General features: G+C 35.8%; 6 protein-coding genes across 11 annotated transcripts; 2 read left to right on the top strand and 4 right to left on the bottom strand.

Moving 5' to 3' along the window:
- Window positions 1-331: 331 nt before the first annotated feature.
- Window positions 332-6,407, bottom strand: LOC311075068 (acyl-coenzyme A thioesterase 9, mitochondrial-like). Of its 3 annotated transcripts, none has more exons than XR_014604416.1 (15): window positions 6,091-6,388; window positions 5,840-5,970; window positions 4,801-4,846; window positions 4,522-4,692; window positions 4,351-4,388; window positions 4,194-4,277; window positions 3,937-4,040; window positions 3,784-3,857; window positions 3,634-3,701; window positions 3,285-3,396; window positions 3,103-3,193; window positions 1,137-1,222; window positions 965-1,052; window positions 743-880; window positions 332-551 (listed from the first exon to the last, which is right to left on the bottom strand). XR_014604416.1 is itself a non-coding variant. In XM_084102157.1 (15 exons), the coding sequence occupies exons 1-15, from the start codon at window positions 6,102-6,104 to the stop codon at window positions 493-495; spliced, it is 1,317 nt and encodes a 438-aa protein (XP_083958283.1). In that variant the 5' UTR covers window positions 6,105-6,407; the 3' UTR covers window positions 332-492. The 3 variants fall into 3 exon arrangements, 2 of the variants coding, with proteins under 2 accessions (XP_083958283.1, XP_083958284.1); XM_084102157.1 differs by having other exon boundaries at window positions 743-893; window positions 6,091-6,407; XM_084102158.1 differs by lacking the exons at window positions 1,137-1,222; window positions 3,103-3,193 and having other exon boundaries at window positions 743-893.
- Window positions 6,408-6,562: 155 nt separating this feature from the next.
- Window positions 6,563-11,911, bottom strand: acot9.1 (acyl-CoA thioesterase 9, tandem duplicate 1). 2 transcript variants are annotated; one of them, XM_084102159.1, is made up of 16 exons: window positions 11,776-11,911; window positions 11,487-11,575; window positions 11,099-11,125; window positions 10,684-10,729; window positions 10,419-10,589; window positions 9,911-9,948; window positions 9,578-9,661; window positions 9,383-9,486; window positions 9,223-9,296; window positions 9,071-9,138; window positions 8,870-8,981; window positions 8,688-8,778; window positions 8,502-8,587; window positions 8,327-8,414; window positions 8,072-8,222; window positions 6,563-7,936 (listed from the first exon to the last, which is right to left on the bottom strand). In XM_084102159.1, exons 1-16 carry the CDS (start codon window positions 11,787-11,789, stop codon window positions 7,875-7,877), a joined length of 1,305 nt encoding a protein of 434 aa, XP_083958285.1. In that variant the 5' UTR covers window positions 11,790-11,911; the 3' UTR covers window positions 6,563-7,874. The 2 variants fall into 2 exon arrangements, with proteins under 2 accessions (XP_083958285.1, XP_083958286.1); XM_084102160.1 differs by lacking the exon at window positions 11,099-11,125.
- A 390-nt stretch (window positions 11,912-12,301) lies between these two features.
- sat1b (spermidine/spermine N1-acetyltransferase 1b) lies at window positions 12,302-14,182 on the top strand. Of its 2 annotated transcripts, XM_084102175.1 has the most exons (6): window positions 12,302-12,568; window positions 12,883-12,934; window positions 13,008-13,091; window positions 13,286-13,387; window positions 13,469-13,509; window positions 13,745-14,182. In XM_084102175.1, the coding sequence occupies exons 1-6, from the start codon at window positions 12,503-12,505 to the stop codon at window positions 13,913-13,915; spliced, it is 516 nt and encodes a 171-aa protein (XP_083958301.1). In that variant the 5' UTR covers window positions 12,302-12,502; the 3' UTR covers window positions 13,916-14,182. The 2 variants fall into 2 exon arrangements, with proteins under 2 accessions (XP_083958301.1, XP_083958302.1); XM_084102176.1 differs by lacking the exon at window positions 13,286-13,387 and having other exon boundaries at window positions 12,326-12,568.
- Window positions 13,968-20,581, bottom strand: apoob (apolipoprotein O, b). Its single transcript, XM_084102169.1, has 9 exons — window positions 20,285-20,581; window positions 19,627-19,731; window positions 19,409-19,528; window positions 19,142-19,174; window positions 18,965-19,019; window positions 18,299-18,394; window positions 18,076-18,167; window positions 17,015-17,104; window positions 13,968-14,853 (listed from the first exon to the last, which is right to left on the bottom strand). Exons 1-9 carry the CDS (start codon window positions 20,309-20,311, stop codon window positions 14,812-14,814), a joined length of 660 nt encoding a protein of 219 aa, XP_083958295.1. The 5' UTR covers window positions 20,312-20,581; the 3' UTR covers window positions 13,968-14,811.
- A 450-nt stretch (window positions 20,582-21,031) lies between these two features.
- LOC311075075 (arylamine N-acetyltransferase, pineal gland isozyme NAT-3-like) lies at window positions 21,032-22,176 on the bottom strand (the record flags this gene model as incomplete). Its single annotated transcript, XM_084102167.1, has 1 exon — window positions 21,032-22,176. The coding sequence occupies one exon, from the start codon at window positions 22,174-22,176 to the stop codon at window positions 21,325-21,327; it is 852 nt and encodes a 283-aa protein (XP_083958293.1). The 3' UTR covers window positions 21,032-21,324.
- Window positions 21,685-27,510, top strand: ropn1l (rhophilin associated tail protein 1-like). 2 transcript variants are annotated; one of them, XM_084102171.1, is made up of 6 exons: window positions 21,685-22,195; window positions 23,117-23,256; window positions 23,726-23,849; window positions 23,940-24,101; window positions 24,356-24,525; window positions 27,298-27,510. In XM_084102171.1, the coding sequence occupies exons 2-6, from the start codon at window positions 23,126-23,128 to the stop codon at window positions 27,365-27,367; spliced, it is 657 nt and encodes a 218-aa protein (XP_083958297.1). In that variant the 5' UTR covers window positions 21,685-22,195; window positions 23,117-23,125; the 3' UTR covers window positions 27,368-27,510. The 2 variants fall into 2 exon arrangements, with proteins under 2 accessions (XP_083958297.1, XP_083958296.1); XM_084102170.1 differs by having other exon boundaries at window positions 22,076-22,931.
- The last annotated feature ends 53 nt before the right edge of the window (window positions 27,511-27,563 follow it).

Consider the following 27,563-nt stretch of genomic DNA (forward strand, 5'->3'; position numbering starts at 1 on the left):
GATTCATTTCCATTGCTTTTCCAGGAAGCATTGAAAATGACCATTTTAAAACAAGATGTGCAGAACTACAATGTTAAGATCTGACGGAAAAGGAAGGGAAAGTAATGCATATTTATAAATTATGTAAACACATGCTTTCAAGGGCAGGTACTCCAATGTGATTAAAGTATGACAAAATAGCAGATGAAGATTATCAGCACAGTGATCTGATTGGCTACTTGGGCGGTTGTTTTTGTGTCACACATTGTAGTATAGTCACCGAGCTATTCACAATTATATATCACCTTCATTGAAAGTGCTTCAGAAAAATTACAAACTTAAATATTAAATTAGCGATTGCTGAATTTATTAAATGCTTATGTAACAGCTGTAATTAGACATTTAGAAAATTAAAGCAGAATTTACATATACACACACACTCATTTAACTGTAGTGATGGATGTTGGAGAAGCTTTATGATGCATTTCATCTTCTCCACACATCCCAGAATGCTCAACTTTGGGTCCTCATTGTCTCAAAGTGCCTCTTTCCATCCAGGTACAGCATAGACTCTGAAGATGACCAAATGATTTGTTACAAATAATATTTTAAATGGAAAATAAAATGATATTGTACATATATTCTGCACAATCTTCTCTACACACTGACCTTGCTTAAAAAAATATTACATAAAATAATAAAAAATAATTAGAAATATGTTTATTTATAATAAAATGATTTATACAGATGAAATATTTTTCACCTCCATAGCTCTGTGGTACAACAGATGGGACCTCCTTCTCAACATGAAAGGTGAAGTGAAACACATTGGTGGTGCTGTGCTGCCGGGTCAATGGGTCAAGCACCTCTGTGTGAACCCTGACCTGGACGTGCATCCCGTCTGTGTAACAAACCTGATTAAGATATCACAGTGTTGTTAGTGAGAATGATATTTAAAAAAGCTGTATCAGCAAAAGTTACTAACCTGAGAAGACAGCATGAGCAAGGATCCGATTTCTACTGGCTTCTGAAATAAGATGTCATCTACAGCCACCACTGTTGGTCTGCATCCACTGAAAGACACAAATACAGCCATGTGAAGAAACGAATAACATTTTCACAGGATATATTCCACACATAGTTGTTTTTCCTCTTACGCAAATGCACAGGCATTGGCCCGACCAAGCTCATAGGCCTTTCTCATCAGAAAACCACCAAATATCCGGTTGAAGATATTTCTTTCCTGTACAAAGAACAAACTAAATTCACATATATAAATACAATATTTAAAAGTGCCCCTATTATGATTTTTTGGGGGGAAATTACCTTTCGTGTAGTGTGTAATATAGCTGTTTCAAAGATCAAAGTGCACAATAAATGGAGTTATTGTCTCCCAAAAGAAAGAACCAATTCTGAACTGCCTGAGACAAGTCGTCAGTAATTCCAGTATTACTTCCTGTATAAACCCATGTAGGTTTGCAACAAATTTGCATAATGCCAGCCTATGTTCTTCACTAGCTGCCCGTGAACAACGTGTACTTTAACAAGCCCTGTTGTAGCTGAAGCCTGGAAGAGCATTGGTTCATGTTGTCAACATCGTTACTATTCGTATCACTGCTATTTCATTTCCGACCAATAAGTCACAACAGACTGGGGCATCTGACCATTCAGAACAGAGAAGGCTGAAGGCAGCGCCTGAAAATAGGTCTAATAGGTTAGACAAACTTAGTCCCGGTCACGTTGGAAGTTACCGAGCTGGGGACTATTTTCAGGCGCTGCGTCATATCATTACGCCTGCTGGACTCATGGTATGGCAGCAGAGTTTCTTGATTATTACGCAGGAATGAGAGTATAGTTCCTAGCCATATCAGCCTAGAAAATCGTAACTTTTAATTTTCCGTCGGTCTTAGTACACGATGTAACTACAGAAGAGTCAAGTTTTAAATAGGAAAAATATCGAAACTCTTTGGTCATTTTTTGAGAGAGATGCTAATGGTCATGTCCAATTCAATGATCTATGCTAAGCTATGCTAAAAGTGGTACCGCCAGACCCGGAGTTCGGCTGAATGGATTCGAAAACGGTAAAACTCAACTGTTTAACTCTGGGGGAGTTGTAAAATGAGCTAATTTCCAAAAAAAGGGGAGTATCCCTTTAATAGCCAAATTCCCCAAACACATTAAATGTTGATCGCATTTAGAATAAGAAAAAATGTCAATGCAATGAAGAGGCCAAATTATGAGAAACAGAAACGATTAATTCATTATTCTGGGTCTTCAGGCTATGCAGTCTGTTAGTTTACCTCACCTCCCGATCTGAGCAGTTCCTTCATCCTGTGACATCCTAATAAACTGAGCTATGCAGTCTGTGGTACCGGATACAGAATTGATTACTTCACGTTTCGAGTCTATCGAGTTCGTGTTCGAGTCGTTTGTTCATCACGTGACAGCCCCATACGCTGAGCTATGCAGTCGGTCCTGGATACAGAATTGATTAGTTCGATCTCTCGAGTCTTCAGGTTCGAGTCGTTCGGTTTTATGTCACGTAACTGCATGTTGTTATTAGGCTATATATATTTATCTTTATCAGTTTTTCAAGTGATTTTCCCATCATAGATACAGGTTAAAGCATTACCAACTCTTTAGTACCACATTCATATGGAAAAGAACCATCATGACAAAAATTCTAAAAAATGATAAATTGAAATGAATAAAAAAGCTATAATTTGAGACCAAAAACGCAGCATGTAAAGTTACCTGTTAAAGAAAAAACTGACTACGCACTTGTTTATAAGAAAGTTTGGGAAGTATTAACTCATTTATGTGTCCAGACCCGAAGACTTGAGAGGTGAAATAATCATTCCGGACCTGAAACCGAAAACTCGAGAGATGAACTAATCATCAATGTTTCCAGTACAGAACCTACTGGATGTTGCGCATGCACGGTCAACACAAAATGAACAAATCACTCTCTGAAACAACTCGGTAGTCCCGAGTCATATTAAAGATTCATTCAAAATGAACAAATCCTCCAAAACAAGATTAGCAACCTTTAATATAGCATAATAGGGGTACTTTAAAAGTTATTTCAATTTTTTTTAATAAAAAAAATACTGATTTTCTCGCCTGTGGATGGCAAATTTCAAGCCCTTTCAGTTTGGCATCTTCCATCCACACCGAATTTGGTGGTAGAATACGACTATGGAAACTCACACGTCTACAGGAAAGGAATTATTTTTATTAATTTACACCCATAGTGAAAATGAAGGCGCATAGATTTATATCTGTGTATTGATAATAAATCTCACCTTGTGTCTAGAGTGTTGAGGAACAGGTTGTGAACGAGAGTCCTCTCCTCAGCTGTAGGGGCCACTTTAAGAAGAGAGGCTGTGCTCAGCTCCACACGCCTCTTCTTGTTAACTGATCAATGTGAATTTGGAAATTAATTCAGAAGCCAATTTTTTTTACAAATAAACTAAGGTACCCTTTGCATAATTATTAACTTAATAGTTTGAATTTATCCCTAATAAAATACAAGCTGCACACCTAAACCTATATATATTTTTTAAATAAATTGAATCTATCTGGGTTGAATAAATGTAACTTCTGGGTTAAAAAGACGACTGCTATTAATAGACAAAAATATAATGTACTCACTTTCACCCTGTAGAAAAATTGCCTCTTCATCCGGGCCCTCTGGTTTGAGTGGGTTTACAAAAGCTGCCCTAAGGAAAGAACATACGCATCAACTCACTGACACCGCATATCAATTTCTGACTTGTTGATCGTATCATTGAGCTGTGATACCTTTTGTTTTCAGGATCTCGAGCCACCATTACAAACGTGGCATCTAATACATCTCTGTAAGCCCCATTGTGATACTAAGAAAACAGTTCATTTTATTTGAATGATTTTAATATGTATAACATGTATGTTTTATAAAAAATATTTCATATATACCTGAGACATGTGCATTTTAGCTTCTATTGAGGTTTTGCCAACCCATGTCACGTGACCTGTGAACTTGATGTCACAGTCTGGGTAGATGATGTTTTGTCTCATGTCTGATACATATTAACAATAGCATATGAATAAATAATTATTCATTAAAAAAAAAAAAAAACTAAAGTATGAATACATGCATTAAATTTAACATTAAATCAACTAACTAGCTGTATACTGTATCTGTTTCTGCATGAATAAATGAGATGCAATACCGATCTTGTCCACTAGGGCGGTGACAATAGACAGTGGAGATCTTTGTAGCTCCTCATTCCATGTGTGAGAGTAACAGATGAGCACTAAGGAGACAAGAAGAGACAGCATTATACCCTATGTGTTCATGTGAGTTATTACAGCATACATCTGTAGTACCTCCTAAACAGTCCAAGTCCTCCAAAATCCGTCCAAACCTGTGAAGAAAAAAGCATTTTGGCTAAAACAGTGATCAGAAAGATATACATAAAGATTCACACTAGGTGTTTTTTTGCATATACAAGCAACTAATAAGCATGCTGCATGTGCATAGTAATGGTCTTTCAGTACCTGACACTGTTGTGAGAGTTGAGATATTTCTCTCTCAAGGCAGGCTGGGTACCCAGAGAAAGATGAGCCTCGATTGCACTGTCCTTCATTCTCTTTGCAGGCAGTTCATCCTGACTCTGAGCAAGATACTGGCTTAGTGATGCACGCCCGGCCAATACTTGCTGATGGTCTCTGTATGTTATGGAGAAAATGCATTTTCTGTCCAGGTGCATTTCTAATTGATTTGCTTATTCCAGCATAATGTGTGAATATTGCAATAATGATACATCAGTAACATACTGCCAGTTGGTAGATGCGCCGACTATCTCTCTCAGCCGTTTGCGAACTGTGAAAAATAAAAACAACAGCAAAATGTATTTTAATAAGAGACATTGGTTATCATTTCAGTTTTGGTATATTAAATATATATCAAATATTATAACAATTGCATTATGTTAAAACAGGAAGCAAAAGACGGGAAGACTGCTAATTAAAGGCAAGGTATAAGGTCACAGAAGGGAAAGGCATTTAAAAAATGAAATCATCAGATTTACTATGGACTACATGCTTGTATACCTTAAAATAACAGCAGGAGGGCAGCTGCATGCAGAGAATTAGTAAAAAATAACTTTCAAGAGCTCAATATGCATTCAGAATGAATAAAACGGACAAATGTGCAGGGAAATTCAAATTTCTTCCATTTTACCATTGCTTACAAGGAAAAAAATGACATAATTGCTGCTACACCAAACATCTGTAACCATTAGCAATGGATTTGATAAATGTTGTGATGTTTTGTGATATCAGTCTCACTTTAAAACAGCCTGTGCTGTCTTACAGAAACCAATATGACAAAAAATTCAAAATAAGTTATCAAAATTATCAAGTTGACACCCTCAAAACTTCACTGAACAATGTCTTACTTTGGCTATTTATATAGGAATCCTGTTAATTTTCTTGCTATTGTGTAAAATAATCAATAAAAAAAAAAAAGAGTAAACCTGCATACTTTAAAAGTCTGCTATATGTTTCTATAACATATTTTCAAAAGGTAATAATACAAATTAGGAATGACTAGTGTGGTCACTGTGATTTTGCCAAGTTAGACAATTCCTGTCCGAAAACTTTGTACCCTATCTACCCATAAATCATCCCTAAAATCAGAGGGAAATGATAGAATGATGGAAAAATGTTAATTGAATTGTTGTAATCGTAAACTTGACATAAACTGTGAACTTGTCCCTCAAATCTGATGGTTGATTGGAATGTTGATCCAGGAACATTGTACTTGTTGAAATGACGTTCACCGACTAGTGTATTTCTGTTCAGTTAACGTTACCTTCAGCCATATCAGGTGCCTTTCCTCGTCGGGATATTTGACCCATGGAAAACTTCCTGAACGTGAAGGACACTGCAAACTTCAGGACCCTATACAAAACGAGTGAGCTGCCATAGGAGGCACGAAAAAGCCTGCAAAGGGTAAAGCCATGCGTCAACGTAAATATAAAACTTTAGCAGAAAAACAAACAAACAAACAAGAAGTCTTACAGATAGAATACATACGAGTCAGAAGATACAGATGTAACTCACCGTGGACACGACATGTTTTTGTTCTTCCCTCGCCACTTTTGAGAACAGCAGGAACTTTTTTTCCCCTTTCAAATCAACAACAGATCTGAACTTGATCTTGATTTCCTAACCCACTTCTCGATCGTTATTAATGCTAACTTTTAACTAACAAACACACAATGGTCCAGTTTATAACGTAGTTACGCCCATTATTGTTTAGAACGTTTTCAAAGCGAACAATGAGCGTTATTTGAAACATATAGTCATTTACTCACTGTCTCAACATGACTAAATATAATTCTGTCGTCATGACGGCTGTCTATCACTCTTGCAATTTCACGATTTGGTCACTCGGTGGCAGTAATTGTCAGCACAGCGCTTTATCGCACTAACATTTTCCTCAGTAAAAATGTTTTAAACAAATATATATATATATATATTTTTTTTTTTTCCTTTTAAACGATACATTCACATGAGATGAAGACTCCAGTCATCAATACCCTGATACAAATTTATTTTATATTACATGGAGCGGGTCGCCTCACGGGGACCACTGTGTTGAGATCACATGACCAGCCAAATACTACTCACTTCAGTAATCCACCTGTTATTAGACACGTTCGCTTGTGGAATAAGTTTAACAAGAGAATACATAAATGATATATGAAGCAATATAGATGTAGATAAATATATTTAAGGTTCTGTGTTGTTACGACATAACATACTTCATCAGAAAGTTAACTCGTTTCCTAGTTAAAAAATTGGACATGAACGCCCACCCAAGTCAAAATTTACTTCAGAAATTTCCGATAACACGTGAAGACAGCAGCATTATACATGTGAATAAAATAATAAAGGCATTTTAAAAATATTGAAAAAAGGTTGTGTGTATATATATATAAACAAAAACATTGAAACAGCATGTATTCATTTGTCAGTTTTTGATCATTCTGGCACAGGTAGTGTGTACATGAAAGGCATCATGTTAACTTCCATTTTGAAAGGCATCATGTTAACTTCCATTTTAAATCTGTACGTTAACTTCTGAAGCCCATTGCAGGCCCAAACTACCATTTTACAAAAATTTTCATGGTTGTTTATAACATTTACAATAATAATAGTGAAAAAAGTTTATATTATCCAAATTGTCAGCATTCTGAAACATATGCAGCTATAACTGCAAAACCTGATTCTTTTCCATACTGTCACTGAGTTCTCCAGGTCAGATGTGTAAGGTACAGTTTTTGGAGTTATTTGATCTCCAGTTTAGGATCTCCTTATTTCCTTTTGAAGAGATCAAATAAGGAAGACTGGATTTATACCTTTTCCAAGGTAACAGTTGTTCATGAATCACTCTGGCAGGATTTAGATCAGTAACACTACCAAACAAGCCAACTGCACCTGTACAACCAAAATCACTTGGTTGAAGAGTCTTTAAAGTCCTCTCTCCTTATAAATGTCATTCTAGTGCCAATAAAACATGGTCTGTTGTAAGTCTCAATGACTAAATAGGTTGCAACAGTACAACAATTGATGTATGCATACGTGCATAAAAAAACACCCTTAAACAGCTAAACACACCATTTCCTAAAATGTCCTCTCCCAATGTAAGCTTGAAATTGTTTAAAAAATAATATTTTACATTCATGTAAAATGTGGCGAGTAATAAAATATATAAATATAAAATGAACAGACCTAAAATAATAAAAGCTGAATCCACACATACAAATTCTCATGTAACTACAGCTGAGATCGTCACTGTAGTTTTGGCAGGAATCTCATCCTATCAGCACATCTTAGAATGCTCAAATTTGGGTCCTCATTGTCTCATCAAAGTGCCTCTTTCCATCCAGGTAAAGCATAGACTCTGCAAATGACAACAATATCAAGTTATGAATAATTCCATTAAAATAGAATGTAACAATATGTGTTTATAATTAAAAAAATCCTCCTCCATGTTTATTTATAATAAAATGATTTATACAAATGAAATATTTTTCACCTCCATAGCTCTGTGGTACAACAGATGGGACCTCCTTCTCAACATGAAAGGTGAAGTGAAACACATTGGTGGTGCTGTGCTGCCGGGTCAATGGGTCAAGCACCTCTGTGTGAACCCTGACCTGGACGTGCATCCCGTCTGTGTAACAAACCTGACAGCAGAGTATTTTCAACAATATTAGTCTGAAGTACAACAAAGAGAAAATTTTGGCCATACATTAGTGCATTTGCTAATGATATTAAAGAACTTAGAAACCTGTGAGGAAAGCAATAGCAAAGAGCCAATTTCTACTGGCTTCCGAAATAAGATATCATCGACAGCCACCAGCGTTGGTCTGCATCCACTGAAAGACACAAATACAGCCATGTGAAGAAATTAAAGACTTCTTTACAATAATTATTCAGTAAATAACAAAGGGGAATCCTCTTACGCAAATGCACAAGCATTGGCCCAACCAAGTTCATAAGCCTTTCTCATCAAAAATCCTCCAAAAATCCTGTTAAAGATATTTCTTTCCTGTATAAATGCAAAGAATAAAGAAAATTCAGGCACATAAAAAGCATTACACCAAGGTACTCGTTTCATCAGTCAAGGATTGCAAGAAGTTTTCCCTCACTTGTGGGTGGCAGATCTCAAGCCCTTTCATTTTGGCATCTTCCATCCACAATGAGTTAGGCGGTAAAATCCGACTGCGAAAGCTAACAGTTCTATACGGAGAAGGTAACTATTCTTAAAAAAATGGCTATAAAAAAATGAAGGCGCATAGATTTATATCTGTGTATTGATAATAAATCTCACCTTGTGTCTAGAGTGTTGAGGAACAGGTTGTGAACGAGAGTCCTCTCCTCAGCTGTAGGGGCCACTTTAAGAAGAGAGGCTGTGCTCAGCTCCACACGCCTCTTCTTGTTAACTGATCGATATAAAGACCATCAGTCTTACTCTATATGTTTCAAGTTGAAGTGGCAATTGTGATTGCAAACACACAAAAGTGCTACTCACTTTCACCCTGTTGAAAAATTGCCTCTTCTTCTGGTCCTTCTGGTATCAATGGGTTTATAAAAGCTGCCCTGGATAAACGGTACATAACCCATGCTTTAATTTGCAGACATATATCATGAACATGTTGATCGTACAAACAGTTTTAACGTTACCTCTTGTTTTCAGGATCTCGAGCCACCATTACAAACGTGGCATCTAATACATCTGTGTAAGCCCCATTGTGATACTGAGAAAACAGTTCATTTTATTTTAATGATCTTAATATGTGCAACATAACATGTATGTTTCATAAAAAAAAGATTTCAGGTATACCTGAGACATGTGCATTTTAGCTTCTATTGAGGTTTTGCCAACCCATGTCACATGACCTGTGAACTTGATGTCACAGTCTGGGTAGATTATGTTTTTTCTCATGTCTGTGAAACAATAAAAAAAACTGAATTCAAATAATTATTAAAACAAAAAACCCTCAAACTATTTATGAGACTTTTATATAAGAGGCAATACCGATCTTGTCCACTAGGGCGGTGACAATAGACAGTGGAGATCTTTTCAGCTCCTTATTCCATGTGTGAGAGTAACAGATGAGCACTAAGGAGACAAGAATGAGACAGTATGTGATAAGACACATAGAATCCATAGAATCTTTCCATTGCAAAAAAGGTTCTTTATAGTGTAAAAATGTTCTTTAGATTATTAAAATGTTCTTCACACTGAGAAAAAATGGTTCTTTTAAAAACTGTTCACTGAAAGGTTCTTTGGGGAACCAGAAATGGTTCTTCAATGGCATCACCGTAAAAACCCGCTTTTGAAACCTTTATCTTTTTTTAAACATATTACCTGCTAAACTGTCCAAGTCCTCCAAAATTCTTCCAAATCTGTTGAGAAAAAGGTATTTAAGGTAAGGTATTCGTCATGAAAGCAAAACTGACCCCATTTACTTTGTTAGTACTTCATTACTAGTCTTGTGGTAAACAATTAATCAGACAAAGTTAAAACACAGAAAAAAAATTGTTTGTCGTGGTTATCTTTAATCAAAATCTGAAAATTTGCTTCTACTCTGGGATGGCAATTCTTCTCTGATGAATATCTTTAACTGCTCCCCTCCAACCGTCAGTCTGCTTTGAGCGAGGCTAAAATAAAACCCCGTCCTCCATTCAATATTTCGTTTCACTTGCAAATACGTCACAACACTGCAGTAAAGTTGCAACGGTTGCAACTTCCAGTTCATGGGGACTTTAAGCAAAGGAAAATGTACTCGATCAGAATGAATATTCAAAAATTGTTGGTTGTCATTAAGTTGGTTATTATCTGAATGCCACTATTTGTATAACCTGCCTTTTAATACCTGACACTGTTGTGATAGTTGAGATATTTCTCTCTCAAGGCAGGCTGGGTACCCAGAGGAAGATGTGCCTCGATTGCACTGTCCTTCATTGTCTTTGCAGGCAGTTCATCCTGACTCTGAGCAAGATACTGGCTTAGTGACACACGCTCAGTTAATGCTTGCTTATGGTCTCTGTACAATGCAATGGAGAAAATAAAACATTTTATGTAAAGTGGTCACAATCAACAAGGACTAATCATTCTGCCAAAGGAATAACATAACATACTTCCAGTTGGTAGATGCTCCAACTATCTCCCTCAGCCTGTTGCGAACTGTGAAAATAAGGAGGAACAAAATAGAGCTTGAAAGATGCACTGAGACATCACATACTGTATATGTACTAAAGAGTAGTGTTGGATTGGAAAGCGTAGCAGAGTCTGTATCATTCAATATGGAGACAGAAAAAAGTAGTGAGCAGAAATAATGCATTAGAGAGGAACCAAGACTAGTCTGCATGAACAGGCTGCTCACAGGGTGAAGGCATTTGAAAAGAAAATACACTAGATGTCAAAGTACAAAGAACTACATGCAATCTACATGTACCACGAGATAACAGCAGGACGTGATTAATATTAGTATTAAGCCACATGCAGAAAGAGTGTCTGAGCATATCAAAGAGAGTAAATGATCTTCCATTTTACCATTGCTCACAAGTAAAAATGTGTTTCCTGTGGGGACATAAAAGTGGGTCAGGAACACCAATGGGAAATAACTATAATAATTACAATGCATGTATGTTTGTTTATATATATATATATATATATATATATATATAAGTAAAGGTATAAACCTTTAGTATAAAGGTACTATATAGGCTATATATAGAGCAAAAATATATTAAATATTTTTAGTCCCACTATACCTGCATTCAACCTAAATGAAGAAAGTAAGCATTACACCGTTGTTTCAGCCTGATAACTAGCACACTCACTGACAATATTTCATTGATTGTGACTTAGGCTACTAGGTTTAAAGTTTAAAGTGTTGGTTGGATTGGGAGTTTAAACATTCTTTTTTAAATATATTTACCCTCAGCCATATCAGGTGCCTTCCCTTGTCGGCACATTTGACCCATGGAAAACCCTCTGCACATTAAGGACGATGCAGACTTCAGGACCCTTTACAGAAAGCAAAGAAATGGTAGGAGAGAGTTGCCATTACTTCACAAAATACTAACAGTAAAGTCACAAAATCATGAAACCTTTAATAAAAGAAACTATGTTTAAAAAAAGGCTCCCATTGAGAGACCAGGCTAGTCTGGAATTCATTATGCATGACTGTACACAACAAATGAGTGACGCAAGATTGTAAAACTCACCGCGGAGAAAGCATCTTCCTTGTCCTTGGCTAACCACTTTATAACAGCACAGATTTCGTGTGATATACAACAGCAGCTCACTTCTAGCAGCGATGTCAGCTTTCTTTACTGACAGTGATTCTCACTTCCTGGGTTGGGACGTATGTGAGGCTAAACTACCGTACTTACCGTTTTAAAAGCGCATGTTTAAATAGGTCTTCTTCACTAACGGTCCAACTTCTACCGTAACGACGGCCGTTATACTTTTCCGTTAAAGTTTTCAAAGTGACATAAAAGTGTTGAAAAACGTTCTTGAAACATTTTACATGAGTTTACATATCTTCTAGATTATTCTAGAAAGAAATGTCCTTCCAACTAACGTAATGTCGCTTGACAACACATACATTCCTACAGTGTTTTGATCCCAACAAGCATGAGAGAATAATAACGGTTGCGTCATGACGTATCTCGAATGGACAACTGCTATTGGTCCGCAATCGAAGTATTCAGACCCCTCCCCCACCGGCAAATATATGCCCACTAGAGACTCGAGAGTTGATAAACAAAAGACATTTACAGAAGCCAGGTGAAAACAGCCGGTTCAGCTGCTGCATGCGAGTCCCTTACAGGAGAACCCCAAACTTGACAGCGGAGGGTAATATTCTGGGAATCGAATGAAGAAACACCTTTTGCTTCACTTCACATATAGAGGACTAGTGAGAAAAGGGAAAAAGAGCAAAAGAAGAAAATGGCCAATTTTAATTTGCGTAAAGCGGAGCCCAAAGACGTGCCTGACATATTGCGATTGATAAAGGTAGACTTCACACTGTTTTATACATATGGATATTTTTAAAGTAAGATATGTAAGAATATGCTGTCGAAAACTTTTAAAAAGTGTTTTAAAATACGTTTATTTGGTGTTCTGTCGCACGAAATCATATTACATCACATCTATTCTGTTTTTTATATTAATGTTAAATTATTTCAAATCAGGTTCATGACATTGATGAATTATGCAAATATGAACCTGCTTGAAAACAAGCCCTAGGCCGTGGCCCATCACCTAAGTTATAGAACTTGTACTTTAACATAGTTCAGGAAGCATTTTTTCTTTACTACCTTCTGTAGGAACTCGCCAAGTATGAAGCAATGGAAGACCAAGTTATATTAACTGAGAAAGGTGAGACGACTCTATATGTCAAATGTGAAATGTCATCAATAGTTTGCCCGCGGTGACAAGTTTTGTTTTTTAGATCTGCTCGAGGATGGATTCGGAGATCACCCGTTTTACCACTGCGTGGTCGCAGACGTGGCAGCCGAGCATCAGAAAGTCGAGGGTAAAACACCAAGATGATCTTTAATGAACTGTTGAATAGCTGAGTAGTCTGTTCTTCAGTTGATTGTGAAACGTTTTATCAGAAGTTACGTCCTAAAAAAGGCGTTCTTACATCCCTTGTTTAACATTCATACACAAAACACATTCATGCACATGTAATGCAATTGTGTAAGACACCAGTGTTCACACTTATAGGTTGTTCTGTGATTGGATTTGCCATGTACTACTTCACCTATGATCCTTGGATTGGCAAACTGCTGTACCTTGAAGATTTTTATGTAATGAGAGAGTACAGAGGTAAGGGTGTGTTATTAAGGGTGTCTCTTATGAAACTGCAGGCATTTCCTCAATCCCCCTGATTAATTTCATACTTCACAGGTTTTGGAATTGGGTCTGAAATCCTGAAAACCCTCAGTGATGTAAGTCACCCGTTTTCATCTGTTGCAAACATGGTTTGTATCATTAAAGACACTAATCCATACAATTTTTTTTTATATACAAAACTCTGTAATTGCTTACACAAAATAGTATAAGCAAGTAGTTTCAAACTCAAAATAGACTATATTATGTAAAAGTTTTGTTGTCTATAGATGGTTGTGGTTTTCATGCATTACTCGCCTAGATGCTACCACAAAGTGTTGTTTCCTCCTGCAGACAGCGATGAAGAATCGTTGCAGCAGCATGCATTTTATCGTGGCTGAGTCCAACAAGGCATCCATCGACTTTTACAAGCGACGTGGGGCTTTCGACCTCTCGCTGCAGGAGGGATGGCGACTTTTCAGGATTGATAAGGAGAATCTCCAGAAAATGTCTGCTGAAGAGTGAGCTGGCCCAAAGTTCCAGTGTTCAATGAGGGAGTAGGGATATCTCACAGCCATTTCTCAGTTCAAAAAACACTTTAATGACTTTAAATATTTTAGACACTGTGGGTATTAATCATGTTAACATAATTTAGTCTTGAGATTAAGTTATAGCAGTACTTGTAGTCATATTCTATAGTTTGCATGTCAGATTAACTTATCAATAAAATGATATCAATTGTTTATTCATTGAATGCATGGAAAATAAAAATAAAAAAAAATCTAAAAAGTATTTGTATTTAATTATATGCATAAGATAACACCTTCAGGCATTCCTCCCACAACAAATGTGCAAGTCATAACAGTAAAAGAGTAAAAGCAGACTTGCACTGTACTGTAAATGAACAGAGAATGGATTGTTTCCTCGAGGGTGCTGTACTTTGCAGAATGTCCCTTTGTTTATGTCCAGACTAGGCCAAGTTCATGTTTCATGGGACAGATTCTTATCAACGTGGTTTGTGAAATGGTAATGTAAACTTATGCAAGTTTGAAATCTTTGTTTAACGATACTGGAAAGCTCTAGAGAATGCAATGCCAACACTGGTGTAGAATACTCTGGAAATACAATTGGACCCATCAGTAAGACCTGAAAGTCATTGAGTTGCTGAAAAGTGTCGGGAAATTTCACAGTGCAGGTCAAGTAGGTAATTCTCTTTTTCAGCTTAGTCCAAATGGTTGCAGTGTAGTGTACATTTATAAAGTCAATTTAATTTATATAATGCACATAAAGGTCAAATATACAGTTTCAGTAAACACGGTCAATAAAATAATACAGCAAAAACCACTAAACTAGTCAGTGCATTGATAAGAGAACACAATCCAGGTGCAAAGCAGGAACTTCTCATAAATTACTGCTTTGTCTCAACTTGATTTTTGGCTGTCTGTTTTCTGTGTCTTCTCAACCTGTAAAGAAAAGGGTAAACCATTACAAAGAAGGAAAAGTATTCATTCCACAAATTTTAGGAGGCTCTTGATATTAAATATAGGTGCCATCAAAACGGTCTCCCACTATTGATTTTGGACTTACCTAAATTATTGGGATACATTTTTTGTAAAGAAACTGATACATTTATTCATCAAAGATGCATTAAATTGATCAAAAGTGACCGTAAAACCATTTATAATGTAACAAATGATTTCTATTTCAAATAAATGCTATTCTTTTGAAATTTCTATTCATCAAAGAATCCTGAAAACAGTCACATTTTTGACAGAAATATTAAGCATCACAACTGTTTTTCAACATTGCTAATAATAAATGTTTCCTGATCAGCATATTATTCAGCTTTGAAAATTCAGCTTTTTTATCACAAGAATTAAATATATTAAAAGAGTTCATTTTCTATTGAAAATATAGTATACAAAATATTTTACTGTATTTTTAATCAAACAAATGCAGTCTTGGTAAGCATAAGGGACTTTTCAATCAGACTGATTGTGAAAAATCAGACTGAAGGTGCCTTCATGCCATGTCATTATTACCGTAACTACAAGATTAAGACTTGTAAAAACCATTCACATCCTAGTAAAACTCGTAATTACAGCTTGTTAATTGGGAATTTTCTGAGATCTCCCATTTGTGCCACGTGATCGCTGCAGACTGATAGTGTTGTCATAGAAAAGCTTAATTCCAAGTCCGAGGACGTTTAGTTTTTATTTTAATATCATTTTCTAATATCCTATAAATTTCAGTTTAGTTTTAGTTAGTTTCATTAATGGTTTTGTGAACACATTTCTATTTAGTTTTTATATATTTAGTTTCAGTTTTAGTAATTATAGTTTAGCAGAGTTAACAGAACACTTCCAGTTAAAGACATTTAATTTCAGCAAAGTTTAATGTTTGCGGTTTACAGTTAACTCTTGTGAAAACCTCTTAATAATAAAAAAATAATAATTGTTTGAGAATGAACAAACAAATGCAACTAAAAAGTAAAAATTATTCATTCATACTCATTAAAAATGAAATCTTGTTAAATGTGGTGTATAAGAAAAAGAAAAAGACATGCGTATGATTATTATGATTATTCTTTAAGGTTATTTCTATGATTAATCCTTTCAAACATTATTCTTGTATTGATCCATTTATGCTTTTTGTCTATTGCATCGTTTAAAATCATATAGGCCTACTCATAGTTATACTCATATTCAAATGTTTTGTTCAGACCAGACATTTAGTATACTTCTACTCTGACAAATGTACATCTATTTCTGGGCCATAGACATGCTATTTGTTTTTTCCGTTTTCTGCTCAGTGTGGTATCATGTCTAATATGTGTGTGGTAGGCCTATGTTGTTTAGGCTAGTTTCACATGAGATGGTTATCTTACCTGGAATATAGGTACAGCTGAATTTGGTCTCTAGACATGATGGAAGTACTTATTTGGCCATTTCTGCTTCTTAGGGCTGGTTCACACAGAAAGCGATTTTTCTTTGAAAATCGGGAAAAAAGACGCGGGCGCAGTGGGGAAAAGGCGCAAGGTCTCGATACGCGTCTTTTAAAAGTTGAACTAGAGTGCCGCGTTTTTAGAGCGTCGTGTAATGCACGTGATGCTACAGAAGACGCAAGACTCGAGCGCAACGGTCATAACATTGAAAAATAAAGTAGCGCAGTGGAATGGAAAAAAATGATTTTTTCCAGTGCTTATTAATTACGAAAACGATTATTTATTTTTGCTTATTATTATTTTGTTTCATTTAGTTTTTCAGTAACTGTTGTTAGTTTAGTTTAGTTTTTCATGTAAGTTAAAATGTCTATTTTATTTCAGTTTACAAATTTTTTTTTGACCAATAGTTTTAGTCATAGTTTTCGTTTTAACCTTGATTCACATGCTGTTATCTCATAATTACGACATTGCATGATATTGCGCAGCATGAACCATATCTTGGAAGTGCATGTCTGTGAAAGTTTCTTCAAGAATGCGGCATAACAATTTAGTCAAAGGCAATTAAACCTTAAAGACATTTGGTCCGAACCTGCTCAAGACATTAGCACTGTATGCAATCTGTCTTGGGAGAGGGAAAAAAACTAGGACAACACTGTGCCAAGTATCAGATTTCTCCTCACTTTGTCCTTGGATGGTGACTTCCCTCTCAGCAGCTCCTCCAAAACAACTCGCCCTTCTGAACCCCGGGAAAATATGTAGTCTTTTGTGGTCTATTAAAAACAAACAGAAACACTTGTGTTGAGAAAACACAATCAGGTCATATTACCCATCATCAGTAGACTATACAATTCTAATATTTAACTCCCCCTCAAGTGGTTCCAAACCTGTATGAGTTTCTTTCTTCTGTTAAAGGAGCCGTATGTAAGATTGTGGCCAAAACTGGTACTGCAATCACTTTCAAATTACTGTAGAGCGGTGTATCCCCTCCCCCTCCCCCCCTGGCCATACTACTGTTGTCAGTGATATGAGTATTTGAAATGAACATGATTTCTTAATGTCTAGTGACATATCAGGGCCATTTTATGATTAATTGAAATTAATTGATTAATTAACATTTCTTACATACAGCTCCTTTAAACACAAAATAATTTGTTTTGAATAATTTCAGTAACCAAACAGTTGATGGGCCCCATTGACTTCCATAGTATTTTCTTTCTCTCCATACTATAGAAGTCAATGTTTGATTACCAACATTCTTTAAAATATCTTCTTTTGTGTTCAACAGAAGAAAGAAATTTGTACAGGCTTGAAACAACTTGAGGGTGAGTAAATGATGACAGAATTTTCATTTTTGGGTGAACTATCCCTTTAAATCTTTACAATTGTGCAAATATTAAAGCATTAACTTAGTGTTCATATAATTTTCTGTGCTGTTCCAGTGAGGTAGCCAATAGTATATTATTCACTTTAATTGACAGAGCTTATCCATAGAAAAATTCTCAAAATATCCCTCCACTTTCTAGTTCTACACTTATGGATGGCCGCACAGGGAAAACAGAGGAAGGAACACAGACTATCAGAACACACAATTCACAGACCGAATTTCCTTCAGGCAAGTGCTGTTAATATCCCAGGATGCAAGTGATATTCAAAGCCTCAGTTACTGCTGTGTGTATTGGGCGGCCTGCCGAGAAACAACCACAGACTCTGTCCATCTGTACAGAAAGAAATGTAAACTTGCCCTGGCAACGGAGGCAGCATGTTGTGGGTAGAACATAGAGGCGCTGAGAGCCATCAGCCCAGTGGGGAACATCATTCTCTTGATTGTACTGCCTACCCAGACAAAATAAATAAAAAGAACCAAAACAGTAGTTAATAATGACACAGAACAGATGTTACAGGTCAAAGACCTTGATATGATTAAAATGGAATAAATAATAACAAATAATGAATAAGAATCATACCTTTTGCTAAATAAAGTCCCAGAATTCCAGAAAAACCTATAACACCCACACTGGCATAGAACTCGGATGGAGGGTCATTCAAAAATGCATATATATCTGAGAAAAAAAGAAATGCAATACTGTTTAATATAACCACACAAACAGTAGTATAGGGGTTTCATACTGGGGTCCAGGGATGGAGTGCTATGGGAGTCCGAGGAAATGTTTAGAAAAAAACAGTGTTGAAAATGTATATAAATAATAATTGTTTAAAACAAATAAATAAATAATATAATAAGATTCAAATATAAAAAAGAAAAAATAATTGTATATAAAACAATTATATATAGATACAAATGAGATAAACAAAAACAATATAAAAAAATATTTAATACAATATATTAAAATTAATTATAAAAATACATTAAAGAAATAAACAAATTAATAAATAAAAAATTAGGAATAAAATAAATAATACATAGTAAAGTACTATAGTGAGTGAAAAAAAACTTAGTAAAGTAACATAAAACTAAATTTAATATATAATATTTTATAAATATTATATAAATATAAAAATGCCTTTTAAATTTTAGGATGGGGGTCCCTCGCATGAAAATGATCATATATGGGGGTTTGTGGCATCTAAAAGATTGAAAACTCTTGGTAAGTGTATGTTTTTGTCCGTACCCTTTACAATATTTTGAGTGTTACTCACACCGGGCTCAACAGTCTTGTAGTAAGACTATGATTAAAAGAGAGAACATTTTAGGTAACAGATATATTACAGGTTCATTTTGTAATTATTTATCACAATCATAAATTAAGAGCATAATAATTGTGGCTAAAAAAGCCAGCATAACTTACCTGTACTTTCTCCACGGTAAACTGTGTCTTTTCCTGGAGGTGGACAAGAGTCATAAAGAAATCACGAGAACTATAAACCAAACATTATGAAATTTAAATAATAAATGAATACATAAAATATGGAGAAGAAATGCATGTATACTGATATTATCTTTATCTTATTTATCTGCATCTTATTGATTTACACTGTATTAACTACATTTTGTTTCCCTAGAAGTCAAGCTTTTCTTTCTGAATCACTAAAAAAAAGGCAGTTTTAAAGCATACCTGACACCATGAAATATAAGGTTCCACCGTCTTTCTCAGAGACGCCACTCCCTGCTCAACATGACCAACCTCGGGCTCCTCATACCTCAGCTTGGACTCAGGCGTGTTATAGAGTGAAAGCTGAAAAATAAAGGGGTATTGTAAAAACACTTAACATCAAGCAAATGACCTCCTCGTTCTGACCCACAACATCCCAAAACACACTTCACAGGAAGTACCTCATCAGTCATTAGGGTGGTGTTGTTTTCTTTGGCCTCGCTTGCAGCAAAAACAGTGGCGGACATCAGGCCAAGGGCTCCAGGCACTGCCACGGGCAGCACCACCTGAACAGGGAAGGGCACAAAAAACAAATATTATAAAATAAGTCATAAGAACCCCAGAAGCATAGCAAATGATGTATTCATATATGTAGTATGATTATCGGACAACTGAAAAACAGCATTACAATGGAGCAAAAAGAAGCAGCATGTTAACATAATAGGAGTTGCCTTGTTTATTAGGCAGAACACTGAAGCATCAGTTTCACATAAAACAGTTTCATAGTTTCACTCACTAAAGAGACATTGCTTGAATTCCAGGTATAGCACAATTAATTAGAAAACGTCAACGACAGTAATATACTTATCATGCAGCAAGAAAATGATAGTCCTTAAAAAATACATATAAATTATAAGCCAGTTAAACATTAACATCGCAATGAAAAAAACCTTATCAGGTCAAGCTGCAGTTAGCTTAGCTAACGTAACATCAGTGCTGCAGCCGAGATGCGCGCATCCTTAAAATGATCTCAGTTTTCTTAAAATGCATAGTTATCAAAGTTAATTACAAATAAAAATACAACAGTATTTCCACAAATTTAATTCATGCACTTCTTACCTTGGCTATTTTCCTAAGATTTGACATTTTTTCTTGAGAACAGCGCTCTGTTATGCAGGGTTGCCAGGTCTGCACAACAAAACCAGCCCAACTGCTAATCAAAACTAACCCAATCACGGCCAAAATTAGCCAAATCGCGTTCGAGGGTGGTTCCCCGATAAAACTCACTTTCCGGTGGGTAAAAAAATCGCTTTAACCCGTGCACTACACAAACAACCCGCGGCAACAGTGTAAAAGTATCCCAATTTCTCCAATAGTATCCAGTTGCAGAACCGCGGACTTGGCAACACTGCTGCTACGGCAAGTCTGTGAGGACAAGCGAGAGCTTTTGATACGTTTTTGTAAAGAATTGTGAATTATCAATCTCGCATTCTCCGCAAAAAATGTATTACCTGGGACGTATTACAAATAAGATACGTATTTAATATATTTTGTGTCTCGATCATGTGTAAACAATGACTTGAACAACGCAGTGTTCATATTAGACTATTAAAAATAGTTTTCATTTAAATAAAACTGATTCAAAATAAAAAATATTATGTTACATTATAGATGTTAAATTGTTGGCAACTAAACCAAATAAGGATAAGTTAGTAGCCTATTAAAATGACTAAAACTGCAATAAAAATATATAACAGCAAAATAGAAATATTAAAAAACTGATCAAAATGAAAAAAGCACACAACAAAATGACTAAAACTTAAACCAACTGAAAATATACAAATAAAAACTAATGAACACGTCAACAAAGATCCAGTAACTTTATTTTATTTTAAATGTTACTAATTTATAAACACTTTAGACATAATTTGTCTGATTGTTAAAAAGACATGTAGGCCTACTTAAAATCACTTTTACAACATGGAAAAGGCACTTCATGAAATAACTCTCAACATCTTAATCTATAAAATATTAATGTTATTCATAAAACTTTATATAGAGTACAAAGAAAAAACAATATGTACATTTTAATATTTCCTTGTGTTTATAATGCAAAAAATATTAAAAAACAAGAGTGACCCAACCAATAAAGTAATGACTTAATAAGTAACTGGTGGTGGTACAATCTCAACATCTTTTGGAGTGAGTGGAGAAGGAAGAACAATTCCAAACTTCTCTCTCAACAACTCTGTAATTTCTTCGTTTGAAAGATCTGTAGTGGTTTTCATAGCTTGCTGTCCATCCTCCGAGGTCAAACTGGTTATAATCAGTCTGCGGCCCATGATTGTGATTCTTCCAGTGGGCAATAAGAGTGAACAGAGAGATTTGCAGAAGAAAATCGAGCTAACAGAACTCTGATGGTAGTCACACATGGCTCTGAAATCATCTCTTTCACGTGACTCCAGGGTGAATTTGTACTGTTCCAACCAACATTCTTCTTCTGCACTCCCTGATACTTCAGTCTCAGATTTCGTTTCCATGAAAATGAAGTCTCCCTGAGATCTGATTCGATACACTCCGTGGCTCTGGGCTTGAGGACTATCTGTCTCAAGAGAAAGAGGGAGCTGGAACCCGGATCCAAACCCAACATCACAGAGCCACCTGTGTCCATCCAGCTTCACCATCATGATGAAGTGGTCGAAGGGAGGTCCGTAAGCACCGGTGAACCGATTCCTGACCTGTGCGGAGAGAATAGTCACGTCAAAGCCCATCTGAGACAAAAGCCAAGAGAACAGTCCATTGTTCTCAAAGCAGAATCCTCCACGGCGCATGAGGACGATTTTTTCATATAGAAGCGGCAACTCAAGCCTGACCCGCTCTCCGATATGAACAGTGAGGTTCTCAAAGGGAACTGCCATTAAGTGATTCAGGTGAACATATCGCAATGTCTCCAATGTCGGAGGACATGGACCAGAACAGCTGATACGTGCCAAATACTTCCGAACATCCATCGTTTTGCAAATATCGCTGGTATGTAGGTTAGTGTAGGAAAGAAAACTTTAAATTAAATACAGCTGCTGAACACAGACAACCGAGTTTACAGCGTGCAAAGTGAAAGCTTGCATGATCATGCAAGCTTTCACTTTGCACGCTGTAAACTCGGACTTTACTTTCACGGAAGTCCACGTCTTGTGCTCATGAGCATATCGGAACTTTCTTATAATTACATATTTAACTGTTTGTAATGTTTCTGGAACACGATGAAAAGCATATAGCAAGTTACTGAAAAAAAAAAAAAAGTAAATAAAAAAATAGACGTAAACGGAACGGTTCTGTTAGAGTGTTGCCAGATATCATAAGAGAAAGCAACTCGGTTAAAAAAAAGCATTCCTTAGAAATATTAGGTAATAAAATATATTAATTCAAGGCAAAATCTTTTTAAAGTATGCCTATTTTAAGTAACGTTAGCATAGTCTCGTGAATTCTAGAAATAAATCCCTCAGTTTCCTTTTTATGAGAGAAACAAGCCACTTACAGCGGACATGGCAACAACATTTGCTCTGGTTAACGCCTTTTATGTTGGCATTGACCAATCAGATCTCGGAGCCTTTTTCGGTTTCTAGGTGATGCTTACAAACAACCCGTTGCTATGAAAAACAGACATCCTATAAGATGACAAAGTAATATACTACAAAGTACTAGGATATATTTATTAAGAAGGACCAAGGACATAACTCTGTATTTAAAATAAACTTAACTTAAAACGGTAAGTCCTTTAGTGCGTTAAGATTAGATGCTATTTAGTTTGAGCTTGAGCACCTGTGCTAGCCAATTTAAGTACCACAATTTTCCTTTTCCATATTGCATGTATTGAATGATATTCTGACTGCCTAATGTCCTTTCTGTGTTCTTTTGTGTTCACTTTCTCCTGGTCATTATCTTAAAATACAGCCTATAGTGATGCCTCCTCCTGAAACAATGTACTGCGCCCAGCAGATCAACATCCCCCCAGAGCTGCCTAATATTCTAAAGCAGTTCACAAAAGCTGCAATTAAAACACAGCCATGTGATGTGCTACAATGGGCAGCTGAGTTAAGTGTTGTTGTTGTTTATAGTAGCCTATACTATAATAATGCATCAGATTGGCATTATATACACTACCATTCAAAAGTTTAGAAAGTTTTGGAGTTTATTATTTTTTGTTTTTGAAAAAAGTCTCTTATGATCACCAAGGCTGCAACTGTTTTTAGCACTGATAATAATCAGAAATGTTTCTTGAGCACCAAATCATCATATTAGAATGATTTCTGAAGGATCATGTGACACTGAAAACTTGGGTAATGATGCTGAAAATTCAGCTTTGCCATCACAAGAATAAATTACATTTAAAAAATATAATAAAATGGAAATTATTTTAAATTGTAATAATATTTCACAATATTACTGACTTCTTTAAAATAAAATAATTCTAAACATCTGATCGGTAGTGTATGATGTATGCTATGCTTTATATTGCAATTGAAATGTAATGCAGTGACAATAAAACTGCTTCTCCTTCAGCTATTTTTCAGCTTTATCAAAAGGTCAGGGCATATCAGTCAAGGAGAGACTGGAAATGCCAGTGGCAACTCAGAAAACAGACACAGGACTGACACCAGGCCTTTTAAAGATCCTTCATCAACAGGTGTGATCCACTGCATCTCTCTTGTATGTTTTATACACAGTGCATCAGATGTATATTTATGAATATTGATGAGATTTATCTTGCCTGTAGTTCGCACCTAACAAAATCATTACAAAAGAGGAGCTTCTTTGGAAGTGGAAAGATCTGTGCTTGCCAATTGAACAGCTTGACACAATCCTCACTCTTGGAAACTTCAGTGAAAATATCAATTGGATGCAGTTTTTTGCTTTAGGATGTAGTGCGTTGGGTGGGGTGAGTATAAGAACTTATTTATGTTCTTACCATACGTTAATGATATTGTGTGGTGGTAGAATCATTTGAGGTGTTGTAATTCTACTAACTGACTCTAGATGGCAGTGTTTGATTTGAAATGGTCTTAACATTCAAGGAGTTGAACAAGGATGATTCATAAAGACTGATTCATAAATTCATTCAAAATGTGCTAAATTATGTTGTAAAAGTCAAGTGTAAGTTTTGAAAGAAAGCCCACTGTACTGTTCCCACAGGCCATCATGAGTGCTTTGAAACATGCATGTGAAATACTCACAGAGGACTCTGAGGGTGGTTCAGCCCAGATTCCTTTCGACACATTTCAGGGGCTGTACACATACTTGGCCCATCTGGATGGAGAAATTCCTAAAGAACAGATCGACAGCTTCTTGCACCGTTTAGAGGAGTGAGTACACGCACACACACACACACACACACACACACACACACACACACACACACACACACACACACACACACACACACACACACACTAGTTTTCATGTCTTAGGGACTTTCTACATACATAATGCTTTTTATACTGTACAAACTGTATATTATATCCCCTAACCCTACCCATAAACCTACCAAAAACATAATTTAGTATGATTTATAAGCTGTTTTCCTCATGGGGACAAAAAAAAAGTCTCCACAAGTTCAAAAATTCTGGTATTACTATCTTACAACATAGGGTTTACCAGGACCAGACACGCACGCACGCACGCACGCACGTACACACACACACACACACACACACACACACACACACACACACACTAGTTTCCATGTCTTATAGGGACTTTCTACATACATAATGCTTTTTATACTGTACAAACTGTATATTATATCCCCTAACCCTACCCATAAACCTACCAAAAACATAATTAAGTATGATTTATAAGCTGTTTTCCTCATGGGGACAAAAAAAAGTCTCCACAAGTTCAAAAATTCTGGTATTACTATCTTACAACATAGGGTTTACCAGGACCATGCACGCACGCACACACACACACACACGCGCACACACACAAATGGATTAAGTTAACTTGTAAGCCTTAAAACAAATATAAAATATAATTTTAATGCTACTATAATTTAATACTAGTATGTGGTTAATAATTTACATATTACCCTGAGGGGGGGAGCAAAATGGTCTGATCAAGGTGACCAATTGCAGAAGCAAAAAAATGCAAAACACTTAATCATTCTGACAGCAAGCAGTTTGGAGCCGTTGAGCAATGAGAAGAGGCTTGATTGAATGATTTAACCACATTTTGAGGGTGATAATTTCTTTTCTGTTTTACTTTTGTTGCCAAAAAGGAGTTTTAGTAGGTTATAAAATGAATTGCTTTGACATTGTAGCTTGAGGTGTTTTCAGGTTTTTATTGTTTAAATTTACACCTGTGAAATTAAAATGTCTTCTGTTGTTTCTTTCTTTGAACCAAAAAAAAAAAAAACCTGTTCTATATTCAAAACTACTTCAAACAATGACTGAAAAGATACACAATACAGACGACATAAAACATCACATAATGCCATAAGGTTAAGTAGTTTTGCAAATGCATAATGCAAGCATCTGAACCATTATTGTCTGTACTTATAAGACAGCAATTACTAGTGCATTTGTAAGAATGTGTGTCCTGTGGGTGGCTTTATTACTTTGTGATGGGTTTTTGTTGTCATACTTCACCAGCATACCAACAGCAAGTGTCTTTTTCAATCGCATTCAACAAGAATTCATCCCCTGCTTTCTCTTTTAGATTAATGTTTTTAAGATATTTAGGAAGCCTAAACATCTTTAACACAATTCAAAGACCCAGCACAGTATCCAATTTACTATTAAGACATAATGACAAGGAATTTATAGAACTTTGGATGAATCATGTTATCATGACCAGCAATTATTACTCTCAGTTAACTCTACTGGTCAAAAGCCTATGTACAATTCTTTTCATATATTTGGCCCCATAAATACTGTCCCAGATTTAATGACTTCATGACATGTTGAAAATAAACCTGTTTGTAAGTATAAATATTAATTTAGTATATTCAATTACCATTCAGACACCACATCAGAAGGTGCTTTGTACTTACCAGTCATTTGAAGGCCATTTCATAGGTGTTCAGCAATTTTAAAGGATGAAATAAAAGACTTATTGACAATTTAAATTATGAACTAAAGGCAAAATGGACATGGACTTACACAGTTCTTACGGTCTACTAGATATAGAACCTGCAACTAATAAAAATGACTAAAAAGTCCATAATGTAATTCGATAATTTCTTAACAATAATGGCCCTTAAAGGGATAGTGCATCCAAAAATAAAATTCTCTCATCATTTACTCAGCCTCACATGGTTACAAACTTAGAAGATATTTTAGAAATGTTTTTTTTTGTCGATACAATGAAAGTCAAGGGTCTAATATTGTTTTGAAACCAAATGACTTTCATTGAAAAACAGTGTTTCAGGGAAGAATGAAAGTCATAGAGATTTGGTTTCATTTTTGGATTCACTACCCTTATAGCTTTTGTTATCAAATAATTTGATGTCATTGTCACTGTGGGAATTTTTGCAGTGATGCCATAAAAAAAAAACATTTTTAATTCCCCAAAGAAGTGTTTGGAAGTGAACCTTTGTTTTTAAGAGTGTATGTGAGAGAAAATAAAAACTGCATGGCTGAGAGACAACAGGAAAACAGATAAGACTTTTCTTCAGCTTTGCATGTCTGAATGTGTGTAGCAGTCACTGATATAGCTGAACCAACCCAACATCACCACAGTGTGACCTTTATAACTCTCAAAAGATTCAGAAGCAACACACAAGTTTTCTAGTGTTCATAGAAACAGGAACTCCTGAAACAAAAGCAGTCTATTCCTGGGAATACACAAATGTTTGGGAAGTGTGTTAGTGAGTTAATATTACCGACATTCTGTGTCAACAATTAAAACCTGCTGAGCGTCCCGGCGTGTTTCAGAATAATAACGACAACTCTACAGCAAATCAAAGTTAAAAAGAACTGAAAAGAGGATGTTAGTATGCAATTAATAAGCAAAAACAATTATTTTCATAAGATCCGGCCAAGTGCAGTTGGATGCAGCAATCTCCTGTCATGATGAAAAAACAGATTACACATGACAAGACGTTTAATAGAAAACTTTGTTTTTCCTGCTTTCAGAGAGTGCCAAGGAGGAATGGTGCAACCTTCAGATTTTACAAGCTTCCGAAGCGCTGAAAAGTCGGAGTAGAATCCAATACAGTTGGTCCTCAGGTGGCAATATCTTACATCACGCTCCAAAAATATTGATCCTAGTTACTATGTCCTGTTTGCACTCTTTATTCTGTATATTGTGAGGTGATTGGAATATTGAACCAAAATAAATCCTCAAATCTCCAATCGAGGTAGCCTGGATTAATGTTACAAAAGTGAAAGGAAGCCAAAAC

The sequence above is a fragment of the Abramis brama genome (genome assembly GCF_963993115.1).
Source record: "Abramis brama genome assembly, chromosome: 24".
Classification (NCBI taxonomy): Eukaryota; Metazoa; Chordata; class Actinopteri; order Cypriniformes; family Leuciscidae; genus Abramis; species Abramis brama.